This window comes from Eleginops maclovinus, chromosome 22 (genome assembly GCF_036324505.1).
Source record: "Eleginops maclovinus isolate JMC-PN-2008 ecotype Puerto Natales chromosome 22, JC_Emac_rtc_rv5, whole genome shotgun sequence".
NCBI classification, from domain to species: domain Eukaryota; kingdom Metazoa; phylum Chordata; class Actinopteri; order Perciformes; family Eleginopidae; genus Eleginops; species Eleginops maclovinus.
Window position 1 is genome coordinate 4194459 of NC_086370.1, and position 17721 is coordinate 4212179.

The 17721-nt window shown below is 40.1% G+C and overlaps 1 protein-coding gene across 1 annotated transcript in view; it reads left to right on the top strand.

The window, feature by feature from the left end:
• The first annotated feature begins 5477 nt into the window (after positions 1–5477).
• LOC134858530 (adhesion G protein-coupled receptor A3) overlaps positions 5478–17721 on the top strand; it is a 231850-nt gene continuing 219606 nt past the window's right edge. The window contains exon 1 of the mRNA XM_063874486.1: positions 5478–6103. Coding sequence (XP_063730556.1) covers positions 5886–6103 — 218 coding nt within the window. The 5' untranslated portion in view covers positions 5478–5885. The remainder of the gene's footprint in view (positions 6104–17721) is intronic.

Here is a 17721-nt window from a genome sequence, read left to right on the forward strand (position 1 = left end):
AATTTTAATTAAAAAGCAGCATGTTGCTATGGTGCTATTGTGCTGGTGAAATGCTGACCCAACAAAAGCTAAGGGCCGAAAGCCACTCAAACAGTCGATACAACTGCAAAGTTGGGTGATAATTGACTTGGAGATTCTTAACCCCCCCGTTGTCATGTCATGCAATCATTTAATTGTAACATAGAACATATATTTAAGCAGCTTTTATAATTGACAGTTTTCTGACATTTATAAAATAAAGCGATTTAGTATTTTTGCAAGCTAATTCATTAATGTTCATTTTAAGAAAGTACTAATAATATGCAAATATCTGTAAACCTGAATTAGTTTGTAGAATACAATTTCACATACATGAGATACCTTTTAAAAGGGGCCATATCTTGCTCATTTTCAGGTTCATATAAATATGTTGTGCCTCACCTTTGACATGTCTCCATGCTTAATGTTCAAAAAGCCCTTTATTTTTCTCATACTGCCTGTCCCGCCTCTTAGCCTATCCCTTACAATGTGTTGGAGTGCTAGCCAATACAAGTCTGAGTGTTACATAGGGATGTCACTATGTTACGGAAGTAAACGATGGCGTCCAATGAAGACACAGAGGGGGGAGTGTGTGGGAGATAACTCCCCCTGGAGGGAACAGAGGAACTTTAGCCTTTGCAGACCATTTACATGCACAACAAACCAATAGGACACACTACAGGGGAACACCAAAAAGCCCTTTTTATTTTGACTTTCTTTGCAATTAAAAATGATCTTGATTGAACAAAATACAAAACAACCTTTATTTCACATGCAAACAGCCATGTGGATAACAACACCAAAAATAGGAAACTTAGTTTTGTAAAAGAATAAGATCATAGAGCATGAGCTTTAAATTCACATGCAGGTTTTCACAAGTACATCTCATCCCCTCTTAAGGCTGAAACACTTACAGGGCGTTATGTTCTCTTTCACTGTTTCACACCCTACAGATAACCCCAATGTTAATGACTTTGCTATGAAACTAGAAACCAACTGTCGAATTTGCTAAAAGCCAAAACAACAGCTCTCACCTTCCTTTGCACCGTATAAACGTCACGCTCCATAACACCAGATGAAGTTAAAGCGCCTCGAGCCTTTATCCCAAAAGTCATGGAGTAATAATGAGTCTGTCATCCTGCCGTAGCCCGGCCTCTTCAAGTGGAGCAGGTAAATATTTAGTGAGGACTGTGATTGCTGCCGGCCATGGCCTATTCATCTCTGTCTCCAAGTAATAATACAGAGCCGAGAACACTAATGTGCGAGAGGGAAAACCCGAGAACACGCTCTGCAGAGAAACCCTGTTTGCATTGCTTCAATACCATTGACTCCATCACTCCATTGTTCGCTAATGAGTGTTGATCTTGAGTAACCACTGCGATCTGGAGTCGTTTTAGTGATTATGTTCGCTGTTAAGCATTTTATAGTTCAAATAACGTTGTTTGTGCCGATTAGTGATCCCTTTCAAAGCGGGCTGTTGGTGTGAAAATACAATGCCTCCCAGGGAGGAAAAAAACCTTTACAGAACACGCTCATGTTCGCGGTTCTGTTTTCCATTAAGTGCATACAAGTAGCCCAGTGAACAGCCGTGGCGCTCATCCAAGGAAATGTTTCTGCAGGCTCCATTAAAGACGGATCACTACAAATGGTAATGTCAGCTACACCGGCAGACTTTCCTATGGCTTCCCAGGGGTCAGCTGGTGGGAAGATCCTCCTCTGCACTTGCATTTGTGAGGTAAATATACATCTGTGTAAACAAGAGTGAGTGACAGTCCGAGAGGGATCTTGGAAGCACAACATGAGGGAGTAAGGCTTCCATATGTGGATAAACAGAGGAGCAATGTGTCTGCTCCTGTGAGGAGAGTGGAGGCCATGTTTGCCTGTCACACAGCAGAATAGGGAACACAGTCTTCTCGCGGGGTCAGTGGGAGCGGCTTCAAATCCTCCTTTGTGCTCTCAGGCCTGTGTCAGAGACAATGTGGATAATGAGGGAGGAATTTGGTGCTGGGAGCAGTGCGTGCACACACACACACACACACACACACACACACACACACACACACACACACACACACACACACACACACACACACACACACACACACACACACACACACACACACACACACACACACACAAGGGAAGCACCTCGCCCCGGCCCCGGGGATCCCATCCAGCCAGCTGTCTCAGTTTCTGTCTCCTTGGGGCAAGACTTTATACACAGGATCCTCCATGATTGATGTCACTGAATACACTCTGTGGGCACCGTCTGATAAGAATACATCCAAGTCCTGGGTCTCAAGGTCTGTCGAGTAATATTGAGTATCTCAGACTTTAAAGCCTTGTGTTTTTGGTACACGGTTGTATTAATAAATATATTAATTCCATTTCTACAGTTTCTTCAAGAGCAGTTTAAACCTAATATCATCTAAACATGACCCAGAGGAGCTGTATGTGTGAACTCTAATGTCCGAGTCTGTTGCATTAAACGTACTCTGACTTTACCCAGCCAGCTTACAAGTGAGTGTAATGTCCAATAATTGAGGCTGATGCGACACTGGAAGAATACAAACATCCAAGGTTGAAGAATAAGGGTAACACAGAATTAAAGACGTTTTAGCAACGCCAAAATTGGAAAACAAAGTCAAGAAACGACAGAAGACTTGGTTGTCTCTGACCAAATTATGAACCGGCTGTGTGACCCGGCCAACAGGAAGTCGGCCAGGCAAATGTTCTTAGTGGCCAAACAGTGCTACTACAACCTCCATGTCAGTAAAGTGTCTCATAGAGTGGTGAAGTCATGATGTCTTTTTTTAAGTGGTAGTTAGCATTGCAAGGGCTCCCTTGACAAAAAGCAATGGGATTTTTCCATTGGATTTCAGTATATTGCAGAAAAATAAGCTCTGTGGCAAACACACGTTTATGATACTTATACTTTCACATATTCACATTAATTTGTGATTTTTGACGTTAAGCTACATCACGGTTGCATGGCTGTGCTTCACCAGAGCTATTGTGAAGGTAATATCGTGTCGCCATTTGAGAGCCTGAGTACTCAATATATTAATTATATTACTATTGTGAATATATACTTGCTGCTAATGTACATTTTATTTTCAATGTTTAACTTATTTCAGGCTCCTTCCAGAAACGGATTCAAAAACCGTTGACTTCGAGACGAGGGAACAGGGAGTGTTTAAATGCAAAGTCACTTCCGGGTTTTAGGAACCGTTTCCGCACCGTTCTATTAGGCCCAAACTGATTTTCAGCTAAGTTAACCAGCAAGTATACAAATACTTAAATAGCCCTTGATTGAAGGTGTTAAAAGTTGTAAAAGCAGAATCTAAACTTATTTACCCTCTTCATTTTTTGACTAAATAAAGATCAGCAGTTGGAGGTGGGGCGTAGTCTCACGAAAGTCAGCCATAATGGCTTATATAAAATATAGAATAAAGTGGGCCCCTCCTTTAACGCTATACATCCATTGAATGGTGTAATTTGCATCATATCCTGACTCCTGCTCGCTCTACACACGTGCCGCCTCGCATAAATCAAATGGAGCATTTCAGTAAGTGAGAATGTGTCAATGGTAAACATGTCAATAAAAGTAAGGTTTGCAAGTGTTTCTGACTTCTCTCATAAAGTGCATGTTCCCTGCAGCAGCTTCACACAGTAGCTTATCAAACTCAAGCAATATGGATCTTTGTTTTTTGTCATTAAGACTTGTTATTACATTTTTCACATTATATACATAAATGCAGAACAAACACAAACAAAACAAACAGCAACCAACTAAAGGCAGCACAAAATAACCCCCCCGCCACCCCAATGCCTTTTACACATACAGATGTCTACTTGCCCACACACACATATACAGCAACACAAAGCATGTAATACACATTTACAACATATATAGCATATACATGTAAACATACATGGATAGACTTCCCGTCCAGCAATATGGATCTTGAAACATTACCATGACACTCCAACCTAATAATAAAAATAAAAAATCAGCTTTTATTTCAGAGAATACTTAAAAAAACTGTGTGTTTGATTTTAAGTGTTAGGATTCCCTGTGAATCTTTATAGGAATATTATGACTAGTATGATTCAGAATGGATTCAACGTTTAGATCATTTTCACAGAAAGTGGATACAAACAGTTCCTTTGCAGCTGTTGCTGGGTAAATGAAGAGAGACTAAAACAAACACTTTTCATCCGGCCATGTAAATGTTTGTGTTAGAGAGATCATGCCTGACTCACATACAGTGCACCGCTGCAGATCTTAAAATGGGACCCTGGGACCTCCAGTGACCCCTGGGAGTGGCAGTGAGGAGAAATAGTTCAAATTCATCCTGTGGGTACAGATCGGATGATGTACTCCGCTTTTAGTGTTGATTTCCAGAAATGAAACGCATCTGTGAGTGGAATGAAAGGAAACAGTCCTCCATGTTGTGGTGTAGCTATTGATGGCACATGTTATCAACTGGTAGTCAGTGGCCTCGTGTATCAGTTTGGGAATTTAAACGTTAAGAGGACGCTTGAGTCTGTCGAGACTCTGCAGTGAGGGACTTCTTTTATATTAACAAGAAAGTGAAATAAGTCCCCAAAAATCAAACAAAACAATAAACACAAAATATAATCACACTCAAACAGACCCAAAAATCTAACCAATGCATCCTGATGAATACAGAACTTAACATCGGCACGTATATATATATATATATATATATATATCAAAACATGAAAGATGTAATTCAATTAAATAATGAAAAATTGAAATATAAAATGTTACATAAAAAATGAAAGCTGTGTCCTTCATATATACAATTGTTTTCATTAATGTGAGGGAAAATGACTGTGCCTCAGGGTGATGACAAATACTTATTTGAAACTCTCTAAACGGCACACTATGCAAACATGTGTTGTATTTATTTCATTTAAGTGTTGCCAGTTCTGCACAATCCTCCAATATTTTGCACATTTGTACACAAGCTACCTCTCATCGACGTATCCAACGAAAACAAATCGCTTTCTCCAATTTTTTGCATTTGGCCCTAATCCTCTTGTTGAAATAAACTCAATTAAGACAGTTTCTAATTGGGTTAAGTTACAGTTAATACTTCTAATCAGATGTGTTGTTAGAAAAAAGGCTATTTTCTGGCTTTCTTTGACTAAAAGAGCATTGAGAGAGTTTTTAAATAACAGGTATTCACATGCACATTCACAAAAATAACCATGTTATAACTTTGATCAAACGAATCTGTGAGGATAAATTAGATCATTTCAAAATAAATATTTTTCGGATACAAAATGATCAGAGAAATAACATTACTTTCTTCAACGTCAGCCCAAAACGCACTCATGACTCAGCTATCATCTTCAACATTTCCCAGTAGCAGAGGGGGGAGGCAGGGTGAGACTTTGTGGACACTGCTCAACAAGTCTAAGGGCGCAAGAAGTGAATGATAAGAGTGAATGGCAACGCGGAATGCATGAGCTCCAACAGGAGGCGGATTGTTACTGGAGGATTACTTTCTACCTACACATCCCATCATTTATCTCCCTCGTGGAGAGGATGTGTCGCACTAAAGTTGATCTGGACTTTAAAAGCGCGCGGTTGGAAGTTTTCCAGCATGACACAGCACAGAGAGAAAGCGTTACGAGACAGAATGTCAGAGATTCAGCGTTTCACACCCCGGATTATTTACTTCCCATTCCGGTTTGATCGTAAAAGTGGGGACGCAGCAGGTGATCGCTGAGATTTTGGACCTCGATCAAAGGCGGATTAATGTGAAATGGTACCGATTTGTCACAGGAGCTGGAAGGATATAACCTGAAGGAAAAACTAATCTGAGTCCACCATGAGAGCGCTGGTTCTGCTGTGCGTAATAGCCGGGCTGTTGGGGTCTAGCCTGAGCAACAGGAACTGTCCGGACCTGATCGTGGACAGCTGTCACTGCTCCGCGGAGAGGTCCAAGCAGCTGAGCCGGCAGCACGTCCGAGTCAGAGTGGTGTGTGATGATGTGGAACTGATGGACACCCTGCAGCCCAGTTTCCTGCCCAACAGAACCGTGTCCCTGTGAGTAAATAAGTACAATGTACTGCTACAACCCCTACCTTAGAGTCATGGGTCCTCCACAGTAAAACTACTGATACCAGTGTCTAAACATATTCCATTACCAGCTAAAAATGCTACTGAAGTAAAAGTACAGTAGGATTTTCAGCTAAACGACCTCAATACTTGGTGGAATTCAACAAAGTATATATACTAAAGTATTTTACTTAAGTACTTTCAGTGTTGGAAGAAGTACTAAGATCCTATACTTAAGTAAAAGTAATATTACCACAGTGTAGGAATACAGTGTATGTTAAGTAATCCTGCAACCAGAATAGTATGTGAGTAAAGTTATAATGTGAAAAATGTTAATATTTGGAGTAAAAATACTCATTGCTTCAATTACATTTCAAGCTAAATCTGAATTTACAAAGTAACTAGTAAATACAAATGTTAAAACCAATATAGTAAAGTACAATACTGGCTTCCAACATGGAGTACAACATGAAAAAACTTGGGTGAAGTACAAATACCTCAAATGTGTACTTAAGTACAGTAGAAAGTAACTAGGTACATTTACCTTGAGTAAATGTACCTAGTTTCTTTCCACCACATACTCGATTACAAGAAGTAACACATGTTAAGTAAAGAACAGCATAATTGTCAGCTAAAGGTTCTCAACAGTGTTGGATGTAATAAAGTACATTTGCTAAAGTATTGCACTTTGGTACTGTTTTGACATACTTTACTTGTTGGAAGAAGAACTTGCAGCCTTTACTTGAGTTAAAGTACAAATACTATGCTTCACTCCAAGTAAAGTCCTGATTGGAAAATGTAGCTTGAGTAAAAGTACAACATACTTTTCAGTTGTTGGTGTGATAGACACAATGCATGTTTTAAAGTGTGTGGATTGGTATGTGAACCTGCCCAGGGACAGAAGATTGAATATAATAACATAATATGTATTTTTGCTCATGGTCCTTGTAAAATAAGGAAATCTAATGATTATAAATAATACTTAAAGTAGAACAAGTAGTTAGAGTACTCGTTCTGCACATTGGCCCATTTCAGCATATCATAAAGTACACGATTATCTGCTAAAGTATCAAAAGTAAAAGTACTAGTTGCGCAGAATGGAACCTTTTATAGCATTTTGTTATCATGCTTTTCATTTCATCCTCCTTTTATACAGGTAAGGGCATTTTACTGTTGTAGTTGTTCAATGTGGACCAAATTTTGATTATTGAAATACTGTGTAGATTAGTACTAAAGTACTGCATTACCAACACATCATGTGTTTTTATATATAAAGATCACTAGTGTTAAACAAATGTATTGAAGTAAAATGTACGACTTTTGCTGCTAAAATTCAGCGGAGTAGAAGTATAAAGTAGTATTCAATGGAAATACTAAAGTACAGAAAGGTTATAAAAGTAAAACACTTGAGTTATTGATTTATTTATTGACTTATATGATATGATGCAGTACTCATCCACTCAGTAGTATCCTCATTCAATCATTAGAACATTAAAAATGTTCGTTTTACTTTTGATTCTTGAAGTACATTTTGGTCATTTTACTTCTGTACAGTACTTCTACTCAAGTAAAGTTTCCAATTCAGGACTTTTGTAATAAAGTATGTACTGCTCTATTTTTACTTTCACTAAAGTAAATAGCTAATCATAGTTCTTTTTCAACTTCTCAGTATCAAAAATAAAAGTTTTCTTGTGCAGAAAATACTGTAAGTGTTTTATTACAGGATAGTATATTGTTCAGTTTTTATCATTAGGAAGTACATAGCAAATACAATAGCAAAACTTGTGCACATTAAAACATATTTATGTATAGCAGAGGCCGCAACTTTTAATATGCTTCTGTTTAAAATATTTGTAATTATTAAATATTTACAGTAATAATAAAAGACAACGGCAAAATATAGACTACGTACATTAGCCCAAAACAAAAGCTCTTGAAGCCTTGAACTAGTGTTCACGCCTGTGAAATTGCGTTGTGAATATATTACAGTTATTAAAGGATGTTATATTATTTTTTTCTAATTATTGCAGAAATGAACACCTTTGGTTGTTTTAGTTTCTGTAAACTGAAGAACTGCCACTCTGGAAATATCTACTTTGTACTTTTATACAAATCCAAATCTCTTTATCTGAGGGCATGCTGATCATAACTAGCTCTGCTCCCAGTGTTATGGTTCTCTTCTGCAGCTTAAAAATAAATCTTTTTTTTGTAGGTATTTCCTCAGATCTGTCTAGTGGATGGAATTTTTCTTGGGGGCCTCGGAGCTCTTTAAAGGGCCCCTGGAGATCCTTAAATCCCAGTTATGGGAGTAAAAAGCACCAAGTGATATAAATTGATTCCAAAGGGTTAAAGAGCTTTGACACAATTCATCAGAGAGTCTGTTACCCAGGATACATGCGTTTTAGAGGGTTGCCACACAAATCCAATAAATCAATAATTTGCAGTTAATATTCTACAGAAATATTAAACCTCTTTATTGACACCCATAACATATCAAGGTAGAGTAGCTTAAGTCACCTAATGGATAAACCCTTTTGTCCTTTTATGACCAACGTTTTGTTTATCATTTTCATGAAAACAAAGTATGAATACTGATGTAATTTCATTAAGTGATTATATCCCTGTCCATTGTACCTGAAACACTTATTTAATTGATAAGCAGTCCAGCGTCCAGCAGTGGCTCAGTCAGTAGGGGCTTGGACTGGGAATTGTAGGGTCGCCGGTTCAAGTCCCCAAACAGACTTGAAATATGGAAAGTGGACTGCTACTTGGAGAGGTCCCAGTTCACCTCCTAGGCTCTGCTGTGGTGCCCTTGAGCAAGGCACCGGACACTTCCAATCCCCCCTCCCCATTGCTCCCCGGGCGCTGCACAATAGCTGCCCACTGCTCCTAGTACTAGGATGGGTTAAATGCAGAGGACCAATTTCACTGTGTGTGCTCTGCTGTGTGCATGTATGTGACAATAAAGAGGGTTTCATCCTCCGATTCTATCCATCTATCGATAAGTCAACCATTGGAAACTAATTACCAACAACGGTGATAATTGAATAATTGTGATTCAGACATTTACATTTCAGGGATTTTGCTTCTGTCCTATGTTGTATTTCATTTTACCACTTTCAGTTCCCTCCTCTCGAAGTCAACAGTTTTTTTTAATGTGTTTTTAGTTAAATGCCTCAAACAGGCCTAAGGGCTGTGATATACTGTATGCAAGCTGAGGAGATTTTAGCGTTTTGTTTTACGATATAAAAGACGTAAATACTCCACTGGGGAATGTCTGAAGGGTTTATTTGTCTCCCAAACAGTGGTTGCTAACAAGTGACTAAATGAAACTACTTACATCCTCATGCTAAACACTAGTCGTCTTCAGTTTAGTGGAGGTGACGCTCAGCCATGCGACTGTCACCTAGTTTGTTAGCGTTTAGCATTTCACCACTTTCAAGCCTCTGACATTCTGTCTGTCCTTAGCTTCTCTGTCATGAGAATGACTGTTGCTAACAAGTGACTAATTAAACTACTAAACGTATCAGGTCCGCCTTTGGCTCAGCGGTGGTGACGCAAAGACGCATGCGATAGCGTCTTACTTAAATTGATATTTACGCTTCAATAATAGTAGTGTTTATATGGGAGTTTATCCTGCTGGACAGTATCATAAACATGTGTTAGCCACAGATCTTATTTCCTGCAATATTACAAAATCAAAATCCTTAATTCAATTGCTTTCCATCAAGGGTCCTGTTGTGTTGTTGACATCCGGATCATCACTGTACCATCCTATAAACGACATTTCTAAGGTAGAGAAATTGTAAATGATGAAGTTGTAGACATTTATCAACTAAATTGACAGTGGGTAGTAGTGTCGCAGTACTCGAGGTCAGACTTTTTGAAGGTCTTGGTCTTGTTTTCGGACAATAAGTCGATTCTGATAATAACAATAATTCAATTCGGCTACACAAACCACAAAAATGTTGCTTATTTACTAATTTACTGTTTTTAAATAAAAACAATCACCTTTTGAATAAATATGAAGTTCAATTTAAATCTTAATGTTTGTACGTTGGTCTTTTTATGATGATGTGGATGTTTCAGATCAAATTGACTATGGTATCTTCTTAATTCTATTGTAAGTGTTATATGTAGTGTTGGATTCACACTAGTCTGGTTCCCGTTTTGATTCGGTCTTGCCGTGCCTTGCTCTTGGTCTTGTCTTGGTCCTTGCCTCTTAAAGTCTTGGTCTTGTCTTGGTACTCTGAGGGTCTTGGTCTTGGTCATGACTTGATCTTGTTTAAGCTGGTCTTGACTACAACACTTGTGGGTAGTTCTCTTTCTTGCTGATGTACAAAGTGATAAACACAGCCATGCTGTTTGCAAGTTATTCTAAAATCGAGTACTTACTACTGAATTAGAATAAAACTCAATGTGCTTTTTTGGACCCTCAGTGGTCTGTTTGTCCCAGTGCAAGCCACTTTCTAGCCTCACCTTTCATGTGTTGTTACCCTTGCCACCTCTGCATAAATCTTTCGCCTTTCCCCTCGTTCTTTGGGGATGTTATTTGCATTGTATTCAAAGTTATTCAAACACAGATCTTGCTCTTCGACAGGGACTTTGAGCAACCTCCCTTTGTATTCATGTGCGCCTCTCTTGTAGATGAAATAGCACTTCAAAACACTCGAGGGGTTGATAACTTTCCCCACACGTCCCCCCTCTCTCTTCAGGTGCACAGATTGACTGCTTGATTAAGAGGCAGTTTTTTATTCCTTGAAGCCTGAGGTGTATGTAAAAGCAAATAGTAAATGTAAAGGCCCTTGACAAGTAACAGTCCACCACTCAGTCTGAACTAAGAGCACTGTTGATTAATGGGAGCACTTTGCTTACTGCAATTTATTTGGAGTTGTGTTCTCTTCCGTGTGCTTTTGTTCCTTTAAGTGGGGGAATGTATTGTTTTTAACATTCATCAAAGTGTGGTTGATTTTTCAGCTCGCAGGTACTAACAAAGTCAATCAAATTGGTCTACCAGATACATTTTTTCTTAAATTGGCCCTTTTATGCTTTATGGGGTTTTCCCTCTCCTGTAATTTGTTATGTTTGTGTGCATGTAAATGGTCTGCAAAGGCTGTCCCCCCCCCCCCCGCCTAAAACACCTCCATTGGAATCCTTTGTTTATCTTCTATAACATGACATCACGAAATAACACTAGCGCTTCTATTGCCTAGTGCTCCAACACATCCTACATGATAGGCAGGAAGTCTCTAAGCGGTTGACCAATAACAACAGAAAACACTGAAGTAACAGAAATATTGACTTTAATTAAATGTGGTCAACAAATTCCACTTAATTATATCAGGTGAGTTTAAACCAATACTATTAAGTTGAATAATAGTTTTTATTTAAACGTAATGTTATTGCTTATTTAATTTTTTGACATTAAAGTCAACCTTCAGGTTTTTCAGTGCAATCAGAGCAGGCTCTGGTTTCAGACAGGGAGAAAAGAGGCGCTGCAGCACCAGCAGTATGAGAAAAGTAAAGAGCTTTTTGAACATTAAAGCATGGAGACATGTCCCAGTAGAGGAACACAATTCAAATATGAACCTGAAAATGAAAATAATAGGGCCCATTTAAAGCTATACAGTATGTATCAGACTGGACCACTCTCCCAGACACTCCCTTTCTTCAGTTCCCTTGCTGTGTTGTGATAAGAGCCGTACAAATAATCCTATTCTCACTGCGTTCTATTCCTTGGTGAGCTACATCTGACAGCCGGGCCCTAGCTGGCCAGGAAGCAGTTTTCCTGCGTTAGGAAATGTGACCTTTGTCAGGCTGAAGTGGCCTCCCTGCTCGCTCTTTTGTTTAGATGTGCTGTGCAAATAAACAGATATATCAGGGGAAGTATGCGCATACCGATCTCTCCCTGTAAACTCCCCCAACAAATCCCCCAAACGTCCCCCTGCATGCTCCTTTTAATCTCCCCTGATCTCCCCACCTACGTTAGCTCCTTGTAGAGCCATTTCCTCAATGACAACTCAAGCACATTGTGTCACGTTCAAGTACGCTCACCCAGATCCAAATGCCACCTCTAATTAAAGGCACACTCACTGGGCTCTGTTGCTTTTCTTTTTTTAACTATTGCATCTGTAAAATCTTTATGAGGAACAAAGCAAGCGGTAATGCAGTGCCAAGAAACACTACTTAAAAAGCTAATAAAAGAGCATTAGCATGAATAAGGAATGGGGAAATTGTGTATTTAAGAGTTTGTCAGTCCAGCACAATGGCCTGGATTAACACCTCCGGCTGTTTCCCTTATCGTCCGTGGGGTAAACTTTGGAGTTCACCCTGACAGCTCTGTTGACCTCTGGTGAAGTGGTTTCCGAGCAGCAGCAGAGACACCGCCTCTCTGTGGAGAGTAGTTGGTGAAATTGTAGGCGACACCTGTCTCTGCAGCGCTGTAACAGGAGGACGCATGGCTTGTCCAGTGGAGAGGAGGAACAGATTGTGGGAGCGACGAGGGGATAGAGTGAAGATGGGAGACGGTCGTGGAAAGGCAGAGAAAGCGCCTTGAGAGGGATAGAGGGAGTGACAGACAGGATGCTGGGAATGTGGCGTTAGGAAATGTTTGATTGAGATGATGTGATCGCGCTAACAGGTTGTTTGGTCGGGGAGCGCTTGATGCTCAGTAACAGCTGATTGTAGCTGAGTCTCTTCACGGCGGGGAACTGCATGCAGAGAGAAACACACGGTGTACTTACACACCTTCTCACCATTTCTTATAAAGCTCTACAACTGCTGCCATTTTAACCTCTTGTTGAGCAGCCCTAGTTGCATTTGCTGACTACTTTAAAAAACTGTTAGGGTAGCTAGCCCAATATTTGGGGTTGTATGTTGTATTTAGTTTTTAAAAAAAAGGAGTAGTATCCTGTGTTACAATAAATTCAACTATGTTATACATTTATTAACAGTGTTATTTTTGGTCCCTGAAATGTATATTAAATAAGTATTTCTGCAAGAGAAAATCTATTTGAGTGGTTGTCACATTTGAGCCATTTTATTGTGGTTGGTTCATTCCTAAGACAACTCAAATGTTGGATGATGTTTTTGCAGTAGTATCTACAATGGCTGACAAATGCTATCAGCTACAATGGTCCAAAAAAAGCAGCCTAAACAAAACACTGCAAATACAAAACGCTGAAAGATTCTCAAATCATAACGGAAAAAAAGTGATGCGCACAGCTGGCACGTTTTTTGACATCTGGGGAATATTAAATTGGCCATAATATGAGAAAGAATCATGCAATCACATTGTTAAGATAAACCGACTTATATTTTAGGTACATTTCCAGTGACAGTTGGCCAACTTTATAATCTCTGAAAGTCAACAAGTGCTCCGGTCCCAGCTATGTGCATCTTTTTTTTGAATCCCCATTTGTTGTTTTTTGAGCTTCTTGCAGCATTTTTCCTCAGCAACCTTTTGTTTATGCAGCGCTTAAGTAGGTGCTGCACATGTTTTGTGAAGTTGATGAAGATGTTTCTTCATTTGCATGCGTTTAGGCACATTTTTCAGTTTTTTATATATACTGTATCATCTTTAAAACTGCAGCATGAAAGTGTGATGACTGGCATTAAACAGGTGGTGTTGGCATAGCAAGCGAGGCTACTCTGACTATCCTGACTACTCTGCTATCCTATTGAGGAATAAGCCGTTTTCTACAGGCCTATTTTACCGGCGTAGTTTTCGTTATGATTTTACTTCTGATGGCAACCTGTGTAGCCCATGTACTGATTCCATCCGATAGCTGCAATAATACCAAACAACAGGAGAACGTCTGCCTGCTCTTCCCAATGATCAAAAACACTGAACGGATGGTGATTAAAGGTAAAATAAACAGCATCAAACAGCCTGGTTAGTGTTGCCTGACTTTATAAAGTGTGTGTTTTATAAGTGTGTGGTCGCGTTGTAGTCACTTTGCTCAGTGCTACTGCTTGTTACAACTTGTATCCCCTGTACTCGCCATGAACTGTTATTGCTCAGGTTAATCTCCCCCCTCCGAAGTAAGCGTAATGTATTGGATCTTGGATCTTGCCGGGCAGTCGAGTGGGGCCAGAAAGATCTGGTTTTTCGGCACTTAACGCCGGCGCTGCTGCGGTGGAAACTCGAAAAACCAGATCTTTATCGACTCCAGCTCCGGCTCCGGCTCTGGGTTGGTGGAAAAAACGGCATAAGTGAACCTCAAGCAGAAGATCCAGAACAATAATCAAGATTATTACTTTGCAATTGCATTAGATAACTTTTCAAGCCTCCTGAACTTGATTTCCAACTGGTATTATTGGTGGGTCAGTGGACACAGAAATAACCAGAATGCTTTCCATTTTCCTCTGAGCCTTCTACGAACGATAAATTTAGCAACAAATTCAGACCACCGGGGAAAAAGCAAGAAATATTTTTATTGTAATTAATTCCCAATGCTGCAGAGTATTCCCAGTCCATGGCTCTAGCAACAGGGGTCTCTCTCTTTCTATTATTAGTCTCTATCTTACTGCAACAGAATATTCTGAATATCTGCTAATGTTTATGCAAATGGATGCACATTAGTCATTTACGTCTGCAGCAGTTGTTTTTAGCAAGAACACTTCAATGCTTTATTCCAGCGGTTTAGTTGCCACTTCTTCTTTAATTGGTTGTGGGATTTTGCATGTGCAAGGGCCATTTATCTGTTTCCAAGAGGTGGTCACAGGCTAAGTGGTTAAATCAACTACTGAGGTAGAGACTTTCAGGAAACTAAGGATCTATTTTTAGAACAAGGAGCTAAAATGTGCGGTTGCACAGATGCATGAAAATATATATTTTGTTATTTTTTTTACATTATTCTTAAAGATTTTGCTGATGGCAAAGACAACACTACAACAATAAGGTGATTTAATATTGATTTACAGTAGACACTGAATGTAAGTAGAAGGGATAAAAAGGATATGGAAGTCATCTCTTAGGCTGGTCTGGAGGATACATTGAAGTCCAAGCAGAGGGAGACTCAAGGTGGGGGGTTCTATCTCAGGCGTGGTTCTGCCCGATCTAAATACGAGCCCGAAGACGGTACATAGAAAAAGAAAAAAAGTACCCACCAGATGACAGTTAAAGGGAGACAGAAAGAGGAGATGAAGGGATGTAGGGAGGAGGTATGTACAGTTGAAGGGATCAAGGGGAGGCCGGGATGTGGGTGAAAGGATATAGGAATGTAGGGAGGGAGGGATATAGTGATGAAGGGATATAGGGAGGGAGGGATGATGGTGGAATGGATGTTTGGAGGCAGGATGAGGGGTCGAAAGCATGTAGGCACGCAGGGATGAATGAATTAAGGGATGAAGGGATGTAGGGAGGGAGGGATACATGGACAAAGGGGTGTAGGGAAGGAGGGATAAATGGACAAAGGGGTGAAGGGAGGCAGGGATGAAGGGTTGAAAGTGTGTAGGAAATGACAGATGAAAGGATGAACTGTATGGATACAGGAAGGTAGGGTGAGAGGAATATAGGAAGGTAAGAAAGAATGGCTGAAGGAAGGGATGCATAAAGAGTTGAAAGGAAGTAGGCAAGAGGGGGGACTTTTTCTACATTTCAAGACTACTTTTTACGTAGGATACCTGGATAAAAAGATTAATCATTTTGGTTGTAGATTTTGCCAATACAATGAACTTTGCCAAAAAGCCTTTAAGAAATATCCACAGTTCTGTCAGTCCATGAAAAACAAAAAGGATTTTCTATTCGGCATATTCTCAGATGGTGCCATGCTGAACTCCTCTAAAGCTCCCCTTTTAGAATGTGAGAAAACGAGGGCATATGGTCTAGGCTGGCCCCGAATCTGGAGGTGTTTGGCATAAAGTAGCTTGCTCCGTAGGCTTATCCTCTCACAGACAGACAGGAGGGGCTGTTTGCGGTGTCTGGAGGGAAGTGATCCGGGCCGTGGCTGGCTCCAAACCACTACAAGAACATGTCAGTCATCATTCCAGCAGACCCAGGAGACAACACAGGAAGCTTGGCTGTGAAGAAGGTGCTGGTTTTGCATCATTTGCTGCTGCACCGTGGGTGGACAGTTTGATATCGTCATCAGATAGCATGATCAAAAGACGCTATAGATCAGTGTGCATCTCGTGTCAGAAAACACCTAATTTACTCTTTTTTTTTTTTCTCATAAAATCTTTTCCCTGATCTTATTTAGCTATAAATATTATTCTGTATATATCCCCCCTTCTCTTTTATTCACTCCCCATATCTTCTCTCTGTTATTCCTTTGGGGCTTTTTTTCTCGTCTGCCGAGGTGCTGTTTGTGCTCTACCCTCGTCGGAGTTCTGAGTACTTTCGGCATGAATATTTCATTGACATGCACACACAGCCCATCCAGATTCTCCTGTGCATTACCTTGCTGACAAACCCTGTGAGCACACACACACTGAGAGTGTAAAATGCGATAAATAATGTCAGACATACATCGAGAACTGGTTGATAATCTAAAGAGACGTGACCAAAATGACCCCTGTAGAATATGTTGTATCTACCATCTCAAACAGCTTCAAGCCATGCCCTCTCTTTCTGACCCTCTGTTGGTTTCTAACCCGCTTATCTCCATTCATATGGAAAATTTCAAGAAAGCAAAATGTTCATCTTTAGATGAGTGCACTCTGAAATATCAGTGGGTTAAGCCCCAGAGGTTGTAATACTTTTAGAATCCTGGCATTTTCCATTCTGTGATAGCTAAAGCCACGATCATTTGCCCTTGAGTTATGCGTGTGCTCAAGAACCTTGAGGTCATGGCCAATCCCTAATACTGCCGCATGTAGGAATCCGCCTGCCTCCTTAATAAGCAGCTATTGATGAATCTCTTTACAAGTGAAGGGGTTAGTATTTTGTCAAGGTTTCCTCTGGGCTTCTGCAGATGTGTATTGATACATCGCTCAGAGAGTCACTGGCCTTCAGATCGGCTGTCTGAAAAGCTCTGTAACTACGGTTCATTGGGGCATGCTTTAGAGAAACAGCTTACCAGATTTGCTTCAGGGAATAATGATTCACTGATCGAGAGTTCATGACCACAGGGATAAACAGAAGTCTGTAAATTGTGTATGGCTTTGACAGACCAAGAATGTGTTGAATCCTAGACTTGCCATCTAAAAACCTTAGGTTAGGATAAACACAATGTCTCTAGGACACTGCTCTACTATCCCTGCCTCCTCCCTACACCACTGAGTACATTTAAGTTACTTAAAGGATCATACATTTGAGATCGGATCTGAGGAACTTGTTGTCTTTTTTCCTGATTTATGACTTGCTGCAAAACAGAGAGAAAACCCTTCTGTTGCAGGCTGGGACACCTCGGAAGACTTTTATCTTTTTTGTGTTTTGGGATGGGTATAGATTTTCAGGGATGGGTATAGATATTCAGGGATGGGCATAGGTAAACATATGTGTGAATGTCACTTTACCTCATCCACATGTTTGTCCCGCTCAATCGATGCAAGTCATGGATTTGGTAACATCACATGGTGAGCTGAAGACCACTCATGTCTACAGCCATGTAGTCACAGGTGGACATAGGGTTTTAAAAACACGTCTTTATATTTGATTCATA